General features: G+C 40.1%; 2 protein-coding genes across 2 annotated transcripts; one reads left to right on the forward strand and one right to left on the reverse strand.

Annotated features, from left to right (window-relative positions):
* Window positions 1-1485: 1485 nt before the first annotated feature.
* LOC140930175 (protein rolling stone-like) lies at window positions 1486-6331 on the reverse strand. The gene is made up of 2 exons (XM_073379842.1): window positions 6063-6331; window positions 1486-2763 (listed from the first exon to the last, which is right to left on the reverse strand). Exons 1-2 carry the CDS (start codon window positions 6141-6143, stop codon window positions 1993-1995), a joined length of 852 nt encoding a protein of 283 aa, XP_073235943.1. The 5' UTR covers window positions 6144-6331; the 3' UTR covers window positions 1486-1992.
* Window positions 6332-9589: 3258 nt separating this feature from the next.
* LOC140930053 (snaclec coagulation factor IX-binding protein subunit A-like) lies at window positions 9590-17676 on the forward strand. The gene is made up of 4 exons (XM_073379709.1): window positions 9590-9888; window positions 14956-15024; window positions 16696-17070; window positions 17639-17676. The coding sequence occupies exons 1-4, from the start codon at window positions 9819-9821 to the stop codon at window positions 17674-17676; spliced, it is 552 nt and encodes a 183-aa protein (XP_073235810.1). The 5' UTR covers window positions 9590-9818.
* Window positions 17677-19859: the final 2183 nt, after the last annotated feature.

Raw genomic sequence — 19859 nt, forward strand, 5'->3', positions numbered from 1 at the left:
TCGTTTACATTTTCTCATATCTACATAAAAATAGCCATAGGTACATTTATAGGACTGATTTTGCACAAATCTGGCGTTTGCCGTTTGCCTTTAATGTAGTTCTAAGAGCACGTTCGTTTGACTGTATTCCGGAATAGGAGTAAATGGAAAATAAGCTAGAATCATTTATTCAGGAATTAACTACATGTTAGCATCTGTAAATCTGACCCCAGTTGTTCAAAAGATGGATAACTCTATCCACCGGATAAATCACTATCCACTGGATAGCGCAATTGGTTTCCCTAACACTTATCCTTTGGATTGTGATTTATCCGGTGGATAGCGCCATCCAACTTTTGAACAACTGGGGCCTGGTTGATATACAGTTTTGAGACAGCTCAAACATTCCAGTGTTCCAAAACTATCGGGAAATTAAAAGAGGTTTGTGTATTCTATTTCTGGAACACGTTCAATCGAACGCCCTCAAAATCCCTCTAATAACAAACAAGACTTCTTTAGGTGTTCTGTTTAATACAATACACACTTTTGTACTTCATCATTGAATACAACTTATTTTATATAATGTTCAAATCAAGTGTTTCCTTAAGTGACAGAAAGCATCAAACGTGTCTTGTCGTGCGCAAGTTATTAGAGACCTTAAGCAACGAGAACGTTGGCGTCCCGGACGTCACAAAGGGCAACTGGAAGTTGACATTTTTTTCTTTTTCAGTGCTCTGACTCGACAAATCCGTAAGGGTGGAGTTAAAACAAAGGCATTCCGATGCGTTGTGTGAGACAGAATCGTTCCATCAAGCAAGACATCGAACTTCCGGTTGCTTTTCATGACGCCCGGGAGTTCAGCGTTAGTCGTTGCTAATAAAGTAGTGTCAAGCCACTGACCTCCTCCCTTTTCTCCTCATCAGTTTGTCAGTATTTCAGGCATTTGAGGGCATGGAAGCAGTACTGCATACTGTTTCGGTTTCGGCTACTTTTAGCTGCCTTTTTTTAGGAGATCTCTGGTCTCAGCTATTACATATTGGTGAAACACATTGCTTACCCTCGCATTTGCAAAAGCCGACCCCTCTGCATAGTGCTCAAAGATAAATTTTTCCCGAAAACGTAGTACTTGCTCAAGCAGAACTTCTCATTGGGATTCTAGGTTTTATTATGAATTAAATCTAGAACTGCTTGACAGAAAACATTGGCAACTGAAAACTGCTTTGCTTCCTGGCTATGATTGTCTCTCCATCGTGAGGCCGATGTGGTTTCACATATCTCAGCAATGGCCCAGAAAAATTAGCGTTCAAACGATGAAGAGACAGTTTGGTCAGTGATATAATTATACCCTTCCACAGGTCAACCTCTCACTATTTTAAAGACTATACAGACGCTTATAGATTACACAAGATAGTATCACCATCTCTCTCCGACAACTACGGTCTTTCAACTCGATGTAGGTAAGTCTGATAAACGAATGCATGTAAGCCATGTTATTTCGTCTCATTTAATAGAACTAAAATAATAACATTGTGTATGGTGAGAAAAGGTATCGATGATTGTTCAATCTTTAAAGTAAGAGCAGCTGATCCGTCAAAGTTCATGCGTGAAAAACAAATTTTGTTTCAGTTTTCTACCTAATCTATAACTAGTAATTGTTTACCCTTTCCCAAGGGTGTGGCGGTGTTAACCGACGACATACATGTAGTTTAACCAGCAAATGGCATTACCTTCTCCCCTATATAGTTATTGCTTATATCTTTTAAAGGTGGATTTCCACTGCCCCGTGTTTTTTACGTTTTTAATATTTAAGCGCGTAAATGAAATAGAGGCAATTTATAAAAAGTCGCGCGCGTAAACGTAAAACTTAAGAGAGATTCAACTTTTACGTTTAAGGGGGTCTGTAAGCGTGACCTTTCCTACATGGCCTCTATTTTATTTACGCGCGTAAAATTTACGGCCGTTCGCACGTAAAAATTGCGCGACACTAGAAATCCACCTTAAGGAAGAAATGAGTTACTGCGGATATTTAGAAATCAACCATGCTCTAAATCTGAACAACGCGAAAAGGAACAGATGCACTGCACTTTGCAAAATGATCAGGATAAGAAACACAACGAGGATTGCGGTTCCTGGCTGTTCCTGATAATTAAGCATTCTGTAAATGTAGCGATTGCCATCTTTATCTCTTCCTCCTGCACCCCAGTAAATCACGGTAAAAAGCATATAGATGGATGCGAAAACATGAGAATAAATGAAATGCAAAAGGCGAACTGGGATATTGCTGATTGTTACTTCAATCAACATGAAGACCGCTGCCAGGATGTGTTCATTTACACTCACGCCGTCGATCTCCTCACCAGGAGTGTACACTGCTGCCCAGTAAGCGACGGTAATCACCAGGCTGTTGACACTTGCTATGGTGAAGATTACCCAAGATACCTTGGTCCAAAGTGACAAATCATCGTCTTCATCTTTGGCTTTAACGTACGACTGTTCCTTGGATTCGTTGCCTTCGTCTTCAGAAGACAGTCCTACGATGTAAGTTTCGGACTTGAAGCGGCGAGGTCCGAAGCCCGCCGGATCGGCTTCGACCCCCGCGCCGCAGCAGTAGTGTGTGGTAATGAACATTGCTAGCAGGAAATGAGCGGTTACCACAGTGAAGACCCAGTTGCTGAGGTAAATGAACCAATAGCCGCCGTCATTGAAGCCACTGTAGATTAGCCATGACAGGAAATAAAAAGCGGCGACCAAGCGGTAAAAGAGAAACAGAGGAAGTGGCAGCCACTGAAAGAAAAAAAAAGGTAAAACATAAATCTACACATCCTAGGTATGTTGAGGCTCGTTGCTGCGCTGGGCTAAAAATGATGGAAGTCGCTGATGATGGTGATGATGATGATGATGATAATGATTTTGATTGCGACAGTAACTACTTTGAAGATGATGATGATGATGATGGCGACGAAGAGGGCAGCCATAGTACTTGACAGCACTGATGATGATGGTAATGGTTTTTAGTAAGCAAAGCACTTCCCCCTCCAAAAAAAGTCAAATTTGTTTTGTATAATCCGAAATGACAAATAGTACTATGCAAAAGTTCCACCAAAAAGTTTTCATTTGAATGGTATAACACCATAGGATTTCATCCACAGACTCAAAAGTTAGAACTACATACTTAATAAATAGTACCATGTGAAAGTATTGCTAAAGAGATTTCATTTGAATGGTCACATCATAGGATTTCATCCACAGACTCAAAAGTTAGAACTACATACTAATAAAGCAATAGTACTATGCATGCTGAAGAGGTTTCATTTGAATAGTAACACAATAGGATTTCATCCACAGACTTAAACGTTTGAGCAACATACTAAATAAAAAGCACAGTGCAAAAGTTCTGCCAAAGTGGTTTCTCTTGAATGGTAACACCGCATAGGATTTCGTCCACAAACTTAAAACTTTGAGTGACAAACAATAACTAACAATCTTGCCATAATATTGTCTAGGATCGAAGGAGTTAAGAAGAGCCAGTACTTAATCCTTTCAATCTTTAAGCCAAACGTAAAACTTAGTAAAGCAGTGAAAGTGGTAAAGATAAGGAACTAATAAAAATATTTTGGATTTTGGGAAAGTCAAAATCATAGACCACGAAACGTCGTTTTTCTTTCCTTATAGCCCCGTGCCAGCGAGCGAAAAGTAAAATTACTCTCGGTCTACCGTGACTGTAAATAAACGACTGAGTGCTCGCAATCTATCAAATGGCGGTTTCCCAGTAAGAGCATCCTTAAATTTTAGCAATATTGACTTGAAATTCACTCTAGACTGCTACTACTGCAATAGTTTTTATGCTCAGCAAAACTAAAAGAAAATATATGCACGTTAAAACGTTTGTTAAATTAAACTAAATATTTTTCAAATATTTGAAAAACGTCGAACCAGTATCAAACTTCAGTGTTTAATTGTTTAATGCTGTTTGTTTTATATGTGCGTTAAACTCACTGAGACTGAGCGTTATTTATTCTAACCATATGGTTTTAAGTTTCATTCATCCCATTTAGCAAAATCGATTATTCGCCGCTTGCCTATTACCCATAATACACCTTGGGGGGATTCATTTGTAGCATGGTAAAAACTGTCACATTCCCCCATGCTCCCCCGCCCCGCCCCGCTTCAGAAAAGTTTTTAAACGAATTACTGTGTATTAGTAGCCTGCGAAAACATCAGTTTCTCTTCGCTCTTCGCCGACAGGGACGGTTCGCGGATGTTTTCGCAGGCTAGTGTATTAGAGATCTTTCACATAACTCCAACACCATATGCTAATGAGTCACAATCGTAGAAAGATCCACAAACTATGTAAATGGTCTTTTCGACGCACAGGCAAGATCTCCCACACCGCCTAAGCCAAAACAGGACAAACCTAAGAAAAAGTGCTCAAGGAAACGACAGCGGATGTCGGAGGAGGCCCACATGGCGCACATGAAGATATGGCAAGGCTGTGAAAATGATGAGTAAAATAGAACGCATCCTAGATAAATAGCGACGAGGACTAAACATGCGAAATATGGAGCTGCCAATTTCCTTTTGTTCATTTTTTTCAGTTGATAGTATTTGTAAGCGAAGATAAAAGCTTTTTGTCACACAATTCGTCTTTTATTTAATGGTTCTATTGGTGCCTGCCGCAAATAAAGGAAACATTACCCATGGGAAAACACCCCGCGTCAGTTTTGCATATTTAGTGGGCTTTTGAACTATAGTGGCTCTAGCTGGAGTTATGTGAAAGATCTCTAATAAGACGACATGGCTCTATTTTACAACCGACATAAATGCAAATGAAAAATGCTCCATTTCTTTAGCTTTTGTCGTTTCATTCTCAGTTTAATACTGTTGATAAAAGGTATTTCATATGTAATGCTCTTTCCAGCACACAGTTCAACAAAAATGTAACTTTTTATTTGCTTGTTTAATAATCAAATTGGAATAAATTGATTGTACATAATTTTTTTTTGACATTTTACTTTCCCCCTATATGAATCGGTAAATATCGAAACCGTCAATGCTGGCGCTGATGTACATAAAATTAAGTACACGAACATTTGTTTTTTCTTCTTACTGAGATCATATATCTTTCCCTGCCACAGAGCAATAAGAGAACATGGGCCAATGTACTTTCTATGCGAAAAACCCTTTGACAAGTGCTTTTAATGCTTGCGCATGATACGCTTAAACAAATGCAAATTTTAGTTGCTTTAGTATCGTTTGAAAAGTCAAAGATAATTTATATATTCCTGGCATAATATAGATACTTCCTGTACTTTTGTGAGGTAAGAATCGGGAAAGACTGACATGTTTTCAAAAACTGTACAGCTCTGCACACATCACCGATTGATGTAGTTAAACAGATGCAAATTCTGTTTGTTTGTTTACAGTGTTTAAGTATAAAATGCTTCTGACTTATTACTAATTCTATATGATATTACCTTTTTTCTATGTACTGATTAAAATTAATTTCAGTTCTCTTAAGGGCCACGAACACTAAATGTTGGACATTAAATTCACCTCGATTTATTGTCGATTTTGCAGACCAAAGCGCGACTAACGCGCGTGACAGCACGCCATTCGCATAATTATAAGCATTGGTCTCGAGGTTTTGGCGGGCGCCACAGGTGGAGTGTTTATAGAGGCAATGTGCCCGATAGATTATTAGCGAACTAGTTCAAACTAATAAGAAAACTTTAGTCATTAACACAGCTATGGAGAGACGAGTTATTTGAGCCTAGTCCTTTCAAAACTATGTGTTGCTTAGCGTTTATTATCATATTTCCAATATGAGTTTGAATAATGCTGGGTGTTTTCTGAATCTTAAGTATTAATCTGTTCAGATATCGAAAAAGCGGTTCATGCCACAAAATGAAGAATCTATAAGGATGGAAGAATGACTATTGAAATTACTAGCCGTTCTACGATTCTTAGTGTCCATGTAGTAGTAACTGAAAATATCCCTCAAGCAATTCCCAATGCAAATCATGTCCAGTGTTCCTCAAAGAACTACACTCATGTAACTTATTCTAAACCACTGTTCAACTCACCGGCGAAGTTGTAAATGCACTGGAGTAAGGATGTGACAGTCTGAGACGTTTAAAGGAGAATTCTTCCGGGCAGAGACACATTTCACTCCTGAAAAGATCCAAGATGTTTCTCACATTTCCACCTTTACAAAACCAAGTGACGCATGAAATGAACACAGGTTTCTTCCAAAATGTGCAAATTTGCTGCCCTCATCCGCATTGATGCATAGCAAAAATATCCCTAAGGGAAACGTGTTTGCTTGACCAATTGAATCTCAATCATCTCTCAGTCCTATATAGGCAACAGCCACGTGAAATACAACTCCGCAATATCTGAGCTATACTGTGAATTCAACAGTGATTAAAACTAGGAGTACGAAAGGTAACGTAAACATTCGTTAGGCTTTAACATGACTGAATGCCTATAAACACAAATATAAACACACTTTACCTAATTATCAAATCAATGATGCTAAATCACCCTGGGTGGAAGTAGTGATCTCTTCAGTGAACTATTTCAAAAACTTTAAGGTGTTAAGAACAGAAATAAATTTGGCGTCTGAAAGACAATAGCGTATTGAGACTTGTTTATTTCTATTTTGTTGCCACTTTTGAATGCACACTGGGCGACAGTTTGCTTGTACTCTACTCTACTCTGTCTTTAGGATCGGGATTTCACGGTTCATCGCCTTTTTCACAAGGCATCGCCCTAAAAACACCAGGAAAACATAAAGCGATAATATACATGTGTACAGCTCAGGGAGCCTTTACGAAATACCGTAGTTATGATCATAATATCTTTCTTTTTGTAAAGCGTGTAACAGTAGTTCAAAAGCATCGTTAGCACCACGCGTAAGGAATTGGAGTATAATATAGACGGAAACACAGATCTTGGGGCCGGAGAAACTACAAATAACACTTACAGATATTTCGCTGGCTTTCCTCGGCGGGTGAAACAAAAGCCGAGAAAGGTAAACTACCATCAGACTGATCGCTGAAGGGGGTTGGTTTCCTGGGAAACAGTAGTTCTGCGTCGATAGCGGAGTACAAAAAAAATCCTGAAAATGATGAAAAACATATAACACCATGTGAGAGTACTGCCATAAAGATTTCATAATGGTCCAGTAGGCTTTTGTCCACAGACTTAAAAAGTTAGAATCACCTTACAAAACTCCATGATTCACTCTGGCCGTGAAAGAGAGCTGACTTTTAGATTGCGAGTCCTTCATCAAAGTGAATCATCATATTACGCGGCAATGTTCCGTGGTCGGTGAAAAAAGATTTACTCTGAACCTCGCAAACCGCATCAATAAACCATACTTTGCTGAAATATACAGCTCATTATTTCCGACTTACAAGCCTCTGTCAGGCTTTTTACTCAGTCTTAAGTCTACTCAAAGTAATTAAGGGAAATTTTAAAAGGATTGACACCGATGACACATTGAAAACAGTAAATATTCTTGATCACATGACTCGCCACTTGACCACTTTTTCGAAACTTTTTCGAAAACAGCCTAGTGTTACCACGGTTTACAATCCTGAAATTACATGAAATTAAGCTGGGACGTGTGTTGGGAATGTTCCAATTTATTCTTCCAATCCATCCAGGATACCTGTCTGTTTAAGGCTCTTAGCGGCGTTTTTTGGTAAAAAAGGCTAAGGCCCGTTTCAAACGTCGTGCTACTGCCGTGCTAGCCTCCCACGAAGGCGATTTTAGGGGAGTTCGCATTTCGTCCCTCCCCACAAAGAAATACGAGCTCCCCTAAAAATGCCTGCATGGGAGGCTACTGCCGTGCCGAACTAAATGCGGATCGAATTAAATGCGACTTTAGCAGGGCAGTAGCGCGATGTTTGAAACCAAGTCGTGCTATTGCCGCGTAGCACGTCGCGTTACTGCCGTGCCGAACTCAATTCATAAATTATTAAATACATTAGATTGCCTTTAAAAGTTTGCTAAACCGTTTCTTTATTTTTGTGTTTTGTTTTCGGCAACAGTCGTTCTATTCGACTGAATTCAATTCGAGGTCTGAAACCAAGTCGTGCTAATGTCGTGCTGCAGTCGAGCCAGCTTAGCACGGTAGTAGCACGACGTTTGGAACAGGCCTAAGTGTGCAAATGGTAATGCGAGTCCCAAACGGAGTTTACCTGTCCTGAATTTCGTTTACCGTTACCTTAGCCTGCGTAGCAAGCGTTTCCAGTCGAGTTATAGCGCGAAAGTTAGAGCGCGAGCAAAAAAAGAATGGAAGGGGGAGGGGTAGGGAGAAAAAAAAAATCTCCTCTCCCCTAGCCCCTTAGGAAGGCCTGATACCAGATCTGTGACGCACGTAGACAAAACATACCTGGTTTGATTGATGTATTGATTGCTATTTAATCAACACTACCAGCACCGTACCAATCAAAAGCTGCGTTCGTGGGCGAACGTAGTTTTTCAAAATCGTGGGGTTTGCGGGCAAGCGTTTCCCTCTCTCCCGTCCCCCTCCCCACTCATTCCCATTTTTTTTTTTGCTCTCGTCCCAACTTTCTCGACGAACTCGCGCGGAAACGCTTGCTATGCAGGCTACCGTTACCTTAACCATGTGCACCGACCGCTCTCCCCTTGTAAATGGTAACTATACATTTGGCTATAATATTTCATCTATAAGCCTTGGTGGCTTCCAGAGCCTTTCTTGGCCCTTTTTCTTATTATTCCTGTTATTCATGTAATAGATATCCTCTACATGTACACGCTAATAAACAAAAAAACAAAAAAAGCAAAAAACAAAACACAAACAACAACAAAAAAAAAATGCCTGGCTTTTAAGTTTATAAACGCCCTGATATGGACAGTTGTTGTTGTTCCTTTATCACTGATCCCAGGCAACCTCTCACCCACCCACCCACTTAACCTAATCTGTTTCACCACCAATCTCCTGTGGAGTTCCAGACGTATAAAGACAAATTAAATCATTCAATATCTCAATTGTTAATTTCTCAATGGTTTTCGTGTAGAGAAAAGTTAAAATGACGTTAATTTTCGTTCATGGAGGGACTTGGATGAGGAGAATTTAAGTGTTCAGGGTCGATTGGCGTGTTATTGATAAAGAGCTGAGGATCAAAGTCGTGAAATAATTCCGTTCCGAACCCGTTTCACGTTGAGCGGAATCGAAGAACTAATCAATCGCTTGATAAACCGCAAGTGACGCAAGTCAAAAGGTGATGCTAACGACTGAAAATCCTTTGCTGTTTTGGGATTTTCTTTTGAAACAAATCATTTCCTTAGGAGGCTGAAAAATCAATCTTTTAACGCTCAGATGGGAAGTAAAATGTCTCAAAAGGAACGTGTTGACACCAATCATTTAGGGTCAAAATATGAAACAGTTGATCCATCTCCGGTAGAAAAGATTCTGGAAAGGCTTAAACTCTTGTTTGCCAGCCGTATGTATTTAATTACTTTAGTTTATATAACAATAAAGATATGTTGTCCCAACCATGCCTTATTTGTGGGGAGAAACTACAAGTTAATCATTATCACATTAACTCGGGGATAACGCTTTTAACCGTCCGCCGAACCGGAACTTGTCTTTATAGAATGTCAGATTTCCCCTTCGCTATCGATCGCCATTTGAGAAGAGATTGACATCTCACTAAGTGTAAACATCGTTTTTGACTGGAACTTAAACCACTGAAGAATTCAATTTTTAGATTGTTACCCTTTGTGTTGTTATATTGCATTTTCCCACGCGCGCGGGGCCAAGAACCAGTGACAGTCATTTGCGATATAAGTCTCGCCGCAGTGGAATGAGGTTTTGCCAATGTTCTCTTCCCCTCGTGGTTTTGGGATCCGTCCTTCTGTTGGCTACGAAGTCAGGTAAGCAGTATTAATTGTGATTCGCAAACTTTACCCAGAGATTTTGAATTATCGGTATTAAGCAAGCCGTTTTGGGCACTGTTTAATAGCAAACATTCTCCTCCTTTCGTTGAAAGTTTGCAATGTCTGCAGTTTCTGTCTCACGTTAGCTTTCAAGGTATCGTTGTGTTGGCGAATGCTTCGACATAGCTGCATGGTTTAAAAGAACATTTACTGCCAAATGTCGTTTACTCTGTTTGGATTTTAACTAATTTGAAAACTGTACTCCATTGTCCCATTAGCCAGTTTACGTGGTCATAATAAAGACATACCTAGAATTACTGTTTGATAAAAGCATTTATTTTTCCAGCTTTAGCGTGCCATATTTTCAATCCCTGCTACAAGATTGTCCTTTGACCTCTTGTCTACGACATAACGCAAGTTCTGTCCATCACCTTCACGCTTATATGTGGAATCTTTGATAATCCTCTCCGAAATTTTGTGTCTTGGCTCCATATCAACGTCCCCCTTGCGCGCGATATCATTCATTATGTTGCTGGGTCTTGTGAAAGCTGCTCCGTGTAAACTCCCCAATCCGAAAATACGCATATCGCGCCTTTATCATAAACTGTGCTGGCAGAAGCATTACAGACGTCGAACCTCGCCTCGATTTTATCATTCTTTAACGTGTTTACCATTCCTGAGATCATTGATTTGCTATTTCACATCACCAATACTTACAACCAAGTGTTACAGCAATTCATCTGAAGTATATATTTATGAATAATCATCTGGTACTGATTGCGTCCGCCAAAGTCAGTTTTATTTTGATTTTTATCTATTTCTCACAATTATCGGCAAAAATCAGTACCTATTATGACATAAACTGCACTGTTATTTATGACCTAGCATGTGCGTTGTTTATAACCCAGTCTGTTTATAACCATTGCATAGCATATAGTGCTTTTGTAGTTCCTGTCACACAACTGGTGAGGAAAAAAATTATAAAAATTACTGGTAGAACCGAATGCAACATCTTTCGTTTTTAAACTCACTGACGCTTTGGCCAGTGAATAAAGGGCCATTTCATCTCGAACATTTAAATGAGCATTTCGTTTATATTTGCGGTTTGCATACTACTGATATTTAATAGCGGAAACGGCACCCACTAGACCGCCCTGTTTCACAACGAAAAAAGGGTGGTCGCGAATTATCGCATTAACATTGTTGCATACAAAGGCGACTGAAGCAGTTTTAATACCATCTTCGATAGATCTTTGATGCTTTGGATGATGTAAAATAGTATTTCGTTTTCCATTGTGTGGCCCAAAGATGAAAGGACCGCCGGTATGAGACGAAAAAAATTTCATCGATACACTTTTCGATGCGGGGTGAATTTTTTCTTACAGTTCGCTGTACTGTATAGGCTAATGATGAGCTTCAGGGTCAAATTTGATGTTTGTTTACGCTGACCGGATGAACAGACAACTTTGGAACTTTGTGGAACTCTGTTCGAGAGCCTACTAAAAAGTTTACATCAGTGGTTTTTTCCAACGACGGCGCGCCTCTGGAATACAAATTAAAATCTGTCAAAATTAGTGCAAACTGAAACGACTGCAAGTGTTTTTATTATCATGGAAGTTTCAAGCATTCATCACGCAGTCTAGCATGCTTTCGACCGAGTGACCAATGTGTTTTTGATAAAGAGCTGTGTGCTATGTGATAGACGTCTCTAGCAACTGTGAAGTTCGGTTGGACCTATATTTCATGCTGGGTATTCTTGTTTTTCATGTTGAAAAATAATACTTTAAATTTCGACATGTGTATTTCGTTCAGTTATATCTGAAGTCCCCAGTTTCGGCCGCTCTGCAAGGAGCAAAAAAATAAAGACACAGTATCTCGGTAGAAGATCAGTGCGCCCCGGGTGGGTGTACCAACCGCGTGGATTAGAATGGTCCATCGGTAAAGATGAAAAAGGTTGAGGATACATCAAGTTTTAATATGTTGGAACGTCATGAATGAGCTTCATTTCGATGGTGTCTACAGGTTCCAAATAAATGCTCGTAGTTGATAAATGTTAGTTTTATAAACGTGTCTGTCAGGGGAGTTTCGAGTGTTCGTGAAAGCGATTTAAGGCACCCTACGAAGGCAGGTAGTCAAATGGTCCTTTGGACGGCTCACTTTTGCAGGAAAACCGGCGATGCTAAGCAGACACTTGCCAAAGAAAGCAGATTTTTCTTTTCGTGGGAAGGGCTAACTACACGTCAGGCTGGTTTGTTCAGGGCACCCAACGAGGATATAGTTCAAAACCGCTTAACATAGCATTGTTGAACGTATTTTAGTATTCAAACGGTAGATGTAGGCATGGTTTTATCCCCTAGAAACTTTTCATCTGTTCGGATTTCCTAGCTTAAAGTCTAGTGATCCGAAAATTATAGGGATAAAAATTATCCTTCTCGAAAATTTCAGCCAAGAAAAGGCTCCCGAAAATTCTAGGTGGCCTTTTTTAGGGTCAAAATGGGTAATTATACCATTTTGTAGATGTTCGAAAATCCTAGGAGAGGCAGGCAAGCAAGAAATTTTACAACAAATGCTCCGAAAATTCTAGATCTCAAATCGTCTTCCGAACAGATATTTTGCCGAAAATTGCCGCTGGGTGCCGCTGGTTTGTACACATTTCCTGGGCAAAAAGGAGAAATGTAAAGGAGATCCATTGGAAAAGTAACGAAGGTTATCTCAGATTTTGTCAGTTAAACCTCTTAGTAAATTATAATAATCGTCGTGTTTTGGCTGGCCACTTGACTATCAAAACAACTCTACTGAAAAGGTTGAGTGCCCTATCGTTTGTTCCAGTGGGGTTTAAGGTCTTTAAGATACAAACAAAGAGGAAGTGGTGTAGAAAAACAACATCTTAGGTTGCGTTCGCCATTAGATTGAGATGCAGTTGTGACTTGACAATACTCGAGAGCTCTTTTAGGAAATCAAAATCAGTCATATGAGGAGCATTGCACAATAATTTTAAGTCCCACCATAGACTCGTTTAACGTTTGCCTGCGTGCAGACGTCTCCTATTTCCTTTGTTGCACGTGCAACAAAGGAAATAGGAGACGTCTGCACGCAGGCAAGTTTAACGTGAGACTCCGTCTCTTCTCATGTATTCTCAATCAATACTTGTTATTGATCTCTTTAGGACACAAATTAATGCGTAATTTCACGAAAACTTTGGAGTTACATCTATTTTTAGATAAATTTCGATTGAGACGTTTATCATATCTTCACGGTATTATATTATAAGGTAGATATTAGAGTCGTGAGTCTTGACAAATCCAATCCTGTGACGCAGGACAACGTTTCTCGTCATACTAGTTTTAAGATGTAAGAGGAAGAAAAGATAAAGGAAAAGAAGGCTTTGTTGTATTTTTTGTGGTATGAAAATGCTGCCCTATTGAAAACGAAACTTGATTGCCCGTGTGTCTTGAGCATAATTGCCCGATGAAAGAGTCAATGTACTGTAACCGCTTTTCATTAAGGTACTCAATGCTGTTTCGTCATGCAATACATAATTGACCACACACTGACAGACCAAAAAAGATTGGTGTATGCAGCTTTAGTCCAATGTCCATTTTGGCTTTTGAGCTCTCTATACAGTAGTAAGCGAAAAATGTTTGAAATTGGCAGAACACAATGAACCTGATGATTTTAGTGTTAGGTTACTTGTTGTCTCAACAAGAATACGATTGATAAAGAGTTTTGTTCCTAAACATGAGAAAATACAGAATGGCAGGTATCTGTCTCTAGTATTATGTCAGTAAATGTGTCAGCTAGTGCCCGAGTGTAGAGGTCTTAATTCTGTTTACTATGTTGGGAGAGATAAAGGAGATACCGGTAGACATCTGCACGTTGGTTATGTCTACTGCGACACCGCAATCGTCTTGGTTTTACATGCTCTTTAAGCTGGCTGATACTTGAGCAATGTCAACTGGCTTCACACAGTTAAGGTACCAAAGCATCCAGGGAGTGCCTTGGAGTTAGGGGGAGGGAAGATATCGCATTTTAAGTACCAAACAGATCCCTTGAAGTAAATGTTTTTACATTAATCACATGGCACGATTTCACTATTACAGAACAAATTACTTTTTTCGTATGTTATTTTTTGTCTCCTTTTCGTCATTCCTCACTAACCATATGGTAAGTGAGAAGTGATGTGATCAACATGCCCGGGGAGGGGGGGGGGAATACTCCCTTATAAGGGCTTAATGGGAACGTGCTGCCAGCCAGGGTCTGTTTTTCGGGATTTTTGTCTCAAACAGGGTATCGATTTTATTAATTTTTGTTTTAAACAGGGTATCTTTTCTCGGACGATAAACAGCCTGCGTGACTCAGTTGACCAAGCTGTAAATAGTTTTGTGATTGCCAATGGATTAAATAAGAAAGAGTTTCGATATTTATTATTGTCTTACACAGGGTATGGTTTCGGGTTAAATGTCTTAAACAGGGTATCAAAAATCGGAATTCTGTCTTAAACAGGGTATGAAAATCAGCGATTTTTGTCTTAAACAGGGACAGAGTATAAGGGGTTGGGCCGCAACTCCCCACCCAAGGATATATCGAGTACCCCTTTCACCCGGGTCAACATGTCACGAGCACGAGACAAAGAAAAAGTCTGAGTCCCCGACAGGAATTGAACTTAAGACCTTCCGTATACCGGTTGGATGCTATAACCACTGAGATACGAAGGCCACGTGGACGCATGTCATACATGAACCTTGTATATGGTCCAGCTCGCCACAAGTTCTTCGTAGCTCAGTGGTTAGAGCATCCGACCGATGTACGCTAGGTCATAGGTTCAATTCCCGTCAGGGACTCAGAGTTTTTCTTTGTCTCGTGCTCGTAACATGTTGAACACATCACTTCTCATTTCTTCACCGAGCTTCAAATTCACCATATTTCTTTATTTATTACATGGTAACTGTTCATGATTGCGAAAACTGATCACTTTGTATTCTTTATTGCATGTAAAGGATCGTAGATGATCAGTTTGTCTCGCTTTTTGTCAGACTCATTGATTCTGTGGTTGTCTCTTTCCAGGGAAGGCTACAGTGCAAAGAAAAGCCAGACAAACGTTTGACGATTTTGAAGAGGAATACGACATTCCAGGTAGTTGTGTTCTAGGATACAAGTGTTGTAAGAGTGCCACGGAAAGAAGTTTAAAACTAACAAAATTGTTTTGATAGACTTGCCACAAGTCGACCTCACGAGTTTCTAAGTGAGTGCGGGAGGAAGTACATCTGCGAAGCGGCAGAGCGAGCGACGTGCCATATTAAATCGGACAAAGGAATTTTTTGAAAGTCTATCATTTTGATTAAGAATATTGTTGCTGCAGAAAAGGATCATACCAACACATCCAACACATCCTCTGTTTGAATTAAAACCAAGAAAAAATAATTTGGTACTCGTTTCCAAGTAGCACCATACCACAAAAAGCTATCAAACTATTGGATATTACTCCCACTGGTGTAAAAGAAACAGAGATAACGTTTTATTAAAAACCGTTACTGTCTAAGCATCAATTAATACCCGTTCAAGTTACTTCAACTGTGCTTGAATTCCATCCCTAAGGAAGTGGTAACAAGTGTAACACTGATTTCGGTAGATTGCCTAGTCAATAAATAACAATTATTCACCGAAGTGGAGGTGGCTAGTCCTGGATATTTACCGAACTGCGAAGCAGTGAGGTAAATATCCACGACTAGCCACCGACACTGAGGTGAATAATTGTTTTAGTATATACTAAAACAGTGAGATAATTGAGCACAAAAATGACGATTTTTAACTGATCAAATACTGTTGCCAACGATTACAATTTTGGCGCGTAATGACCGGGCGGCCGCGGCCGTCGCTTTTTCTTGCCGACAACTAAAACTTTTGAAGGCATTTGTTTAGCTCTTACGGGGAAATTTCTTTAAAAGGAGTTGTGAATTCTTTTTGTATTTAAAATCATTCTATAAAAAAAGATTATTAAATTTAGTTTTAAGCTTATTTATGAACAACTCAACTAAATAAAGTAGGCAAGACTTCAGCTTAATTTGCATTTGTAAACAAAAAACTTTTTCACCGGTTTTATCGATAAATTCGTGTCAAAAAGACAAAGCTTTACCTGTTAAAATTTCCAACCGAAACTTTGTCACCTTCTTCCTGTATTTCGGAAACAGCTGGCTTGATTAGTTGTGAAATTTCTTTGTTTGTTTACGGCAGCAAACCGGGAAGGCATTTTGCTTGCAACTTACGCGAGTTTGCCGTCGCTCGCTCCGAGGAACTGGAGGTGAATCAGTGAATAGTGCAGGATATTCACTGATTGAGTAGCCAATCAGAGCGCGCGAAAAACACTATCCACTGTTTTAGTATATTCTAAATAACTTTATCATTCGGTGCAAATTTTTCTTCCTTTTCATTGGACGAGAGCTCACCACGTGACCTACAAATAACTGCCTACAAGTAATGGTCTGGTCATGCGCAATGTCGTCCAACTGTGTTTGGCTGCAAGTAACATTCTGCTCATGCGTGAAATGCGTGAAATGAAACCACGCTTTTCTCCTTCTTATGATCGCTCTTGCATGAAAATGGCATGTCTTTTCGCAAATAATTTAAAAAGACTCGGTCATCGAATGATAAAACAATTATTGAACTCGGTTATCGCAAAATGTCGTAATTTGTCAGTGTCTCGAAGATTAATTATTTACCTGAGCCAAATTGATCTGCTCGCCACTGACAAATCACGACATTCTGCTCAACTCGCCCAATAATTGTTAAATCTTTGTGATATTTTAGGATCCTGTCCACAAGGTTGGATAGGACATGAAGGATCCTGCTATTCACCTTTTGTTCACGGCGCCACTTGGCAAGAGGCCGAGGACACCTGCAGAGAATTCGACGCTCACTTAGCTCTCTCCAGAAGCGAGTCCGAAAATGAATTTATCGCTGAGGAAGTAGGTAGGCCAGAGTCTCGAGTATGGATTGGACTACGACGGAAGGAGGGAGAATTTGTCTGGAGCGACGGTCAGAAAGCAGAATACACTAATTGGAGGAACGGCGAGCCAAAGGGTTCTTCTAGCGGAGACTGTGTAAGTCTTCTGCCGGAAGACATATTTTCTTCATGGGAAGTGACGAAATGTGACAATATGCAAGCATTTATTTGTGAGAGAGGTAAGTAGTTTAATGTACCTTTGCTGCAGTAAAACCGGTGCGTTTTACTTGGTCGTAGTGGATCATTATTTCACCTACCCCTCCCCTAAGCCAACATTAACACTTAGTTTTCACTTAGGGCAAAACGGTGGCTTAGGGGAGGGGTAGGTGGGCAGTTTCCCAGACACGTATAATGATCCGGACGCCCATGTCCTCTGATTCGCTTCAAGTAAAGCAATCCAGATTCCGGAATCTAGGAAAATTAAGCTTGTAGAATCCGGAATCCTGAGCCTTAGAATCCAGGAATTCAGTTCAAGGAATCCGGAATCCCAGAAATGATTGGAATCCGCACTTTAAAGGAGCCGTGTCACGAAATTCAGTCAAATCAGGCTATTGCAAAATGCCCGTTAAATTGAAAGAAACATCAAAATAACCGCGTAAAACGGTAAAGGAAGGTTAAAATAACACAACAGATACAAAAGCTGCTACGGATGGGCAAAACTGAAGAAGATTGAAACGGATTGAAATTAGGGTTTTTGAAAACTGTTCAGCCTAACAGTTTTTCAAATTTTTCCTCTGCTGTTTGCAGCTTCAAAAATAATGCTTAGGGGACATATTTGTCTCTAATCTCTGATTTTGTCAATTACACGTAATTTTTTGCCTACTTTAAGTTCCATAGCGATTGAGGGTGAGTAATTGGAAAATAAAACAAAATGAACTGGACTGCCGTGACAGAGCCCCTTTAAGTTCCACAGACAAAGAATCCGGAATCCAGTACCAGGAATCCGAAATCGTGGGTTTTTGGATTCCGGAATGCAGCTTAAGGAATCCGGAATCCAAATTCCACTGAAAAAAAATCCGGAATCCATTACCTGAAATCCGGAATCCTCAAAGTGGGGTCCAGAATCCAAGGCCGGCTTTGATTATCTTACACGGGGCGACCTGATGTGGTATTATCCAAAAGAGCTCGTCCTTGCTATATTTTGGCTCAAATTATCTGGAAATATTTATGCTTATTGTGTCTTCGATCGTCAATAGGCAAACTAGGCTGCTAACCGTTCCTTTTCAAACTGTCGAACCTGGCTACATTCACTCTTTTTCTCGACTCCGTCAATTGTCGTTTGCATGTTTGGCTTAAGTGCTAGCTTGATTTCTTGCGCATGGATAATTAGTGCCGATTGCTTTCGGCCTTAACGGGAAATTCTGCCGCTGGATTGATTTACCCTATCATGCTCCCTCGATCTAGCAAGAGGGTATACCGTATTTATTCGAATAAGCGCCCAGCCTCGAATTAGCGCCCACCTCGAATAAGCGCCCATCCTAAAGGCAGGAAAAGTTAATAAGCGCCCAGCCTCGAATAAGCGCCCACCCCACCCCACCTCCTTCCCACTCCCACTCAAACTCAAATAAGCGACCACCGCCACCCCACTCCCAAAAAATTGAATAAGTACTAATAAGGGACTTCCCCAAGACGGAGTTTTCTTCAAGGTATTTTACAGGAACCTTGCTTTGTTACCTCTTTGGCGTTTTGTTATTACCATTTATTGTTTTGTGCAAAAATAAACATACTACTCTTGCTGAGGAAAATGTTGAAAATTTAACAAGCGCCCAGCCCTGAATAAGCGCCCACCTCGAATTAGCGCCCACTCTCAAGGTCCAAAAGTTTAATAAGCGCCCAGGGCGGTTAATCGAATAAATACGGTATTTGCTATTCAGGAGGCATGCGCGTCAGACTCGTAATGCGGCGGTCCTGGGTTCAAGTCCCCCGCTACGATTTGCTTCTCGATAGCCACGGTTTCAAATCCTCGGCCACTGTTATGATAAACAACTGTCTCCTGTAAGCTAGGATTTATTTTATCGAACTTCTATTTTTATCATTTGTCTATATATATCTGAGTGGAGTGTGGTAAACTAGCCGGAAAGCTAACTGCACTTTCACTATGAACAAACCTTAATTTATTTTTTCTAACCTTGTCTTATCGACAATCTCTTGGCCATCCAAAGAGGTCGCGCTGTGTGTTTGTTAGCCCGCATCCGACTTTCGCTTGTTCGATCGATTGCCGAACGCTGAATGATTGAGAAAGGAACTGTGCCTGTTTTGTCCCAAGTTTCTTATTTTGTCAGAGCCGGTCAACAGTAATCCGTTATATGCGCGTTAAAATACAGATTTACGTCTACTCGTCCACTTTCTTCTTCTCCTGTCTTTTACCTTAATTCTTACCTAAGTTCTAATTGCTTTGGTTTGCTCAGTTATATGTTTTTCGTGGTCATCCTTGTTGGTTGTTCATGCCTTTCTAAGGGGACCTCCTACTAGGAATTCTGCTCCATTAGAAAGTTTTCAGTATTGATACACCAATTTTCTGTGAATTTAAGTTTAAACGTATACATGACACAGCCACTGGTATAATGCAGGGGTAAGACTAGTTACTGTTCTTCTCCCTTGAAATCATCGCTTCTATATATACAACGATAAAATTGCTTTCGAATAGAAAATGTAACAGGTTCGGATGACAAAGGAGGAGTGATTGTAACTACAACAGAAGAGTCGCCAACGAATGTCGGTGCCAGAGTAGAAGATAAGTGCTCGACTGGATTGCATGACTGTTCCCCCAATGGAACGTGTATACCTCTTGACGGCTCTTACGACTGCATGTGCAATCCTGGTTATGAAGGAGATGGCAGGGTTTGTGCAGGTGTGTCATAAAATCTTCGTTCATCAAATAAAATTCCTTCATAAAGTGAGAAAGTTTGAAAGCGTTTGCCATGTAATAAAGTACAGTGGGAAAATTTTAAGTTGAAAGCATCTTTTT

The sequence above is a fragment of the Porites lutea genome, chromosome 3 (assembly GCF_958299795.1).
Source record: "Porites lutea chromosome 3, jaPorLute2.1, whole genome shotgun sequence".
NCBI classification, from domain to species: domain Eukaryota; kingdom Metazoa; phylum Cnidaria; class Anthozoa; order Scleractinia; family Poritidae; genus Porites; species Porites lutea.

Excerpts from the sequence above, each read along its gene's own strand:
- LOC140930175 (XM_073379842.1), bottom strand. The coding sequence starts at position 6,143 with ATGTGTCTCTGCCCGGAAGAATTCTCCTTTAAACGTCTCAGACTGTCA. Across the intron at positions 2,764-6,062 it reads GTGCATTTACAACTTCGCCG|TGGCTGCCACTTCCTCTGTT; the intron begins GTGAGTTGAACA and ends TTTTTCTTTCAG.
- LOC140930053 (XM_073379709.1), top strand. The coding sequence starts at position 9,819 with ATGAGGTTTTGCCAATGTTCTCTTCCCCTCGTGGTTTTGGGATCCGTC. Across the intron at positions 9,889-14,955 it reads TCTGTTGGCTACGAAGTCAG|GGAAGGCTACAGTGCAAAGA; the intron begins GTAAGCAGTATT and ends GTCTCTTTCCAG. Across the intron at positions 15,025-16,695 it reads AGAGGAATACGACATTCCAG|GATCCTGTCCACAAGGTTGG; the intron begins GTAGTTGTGTTC and ends GTGATATTTTAG.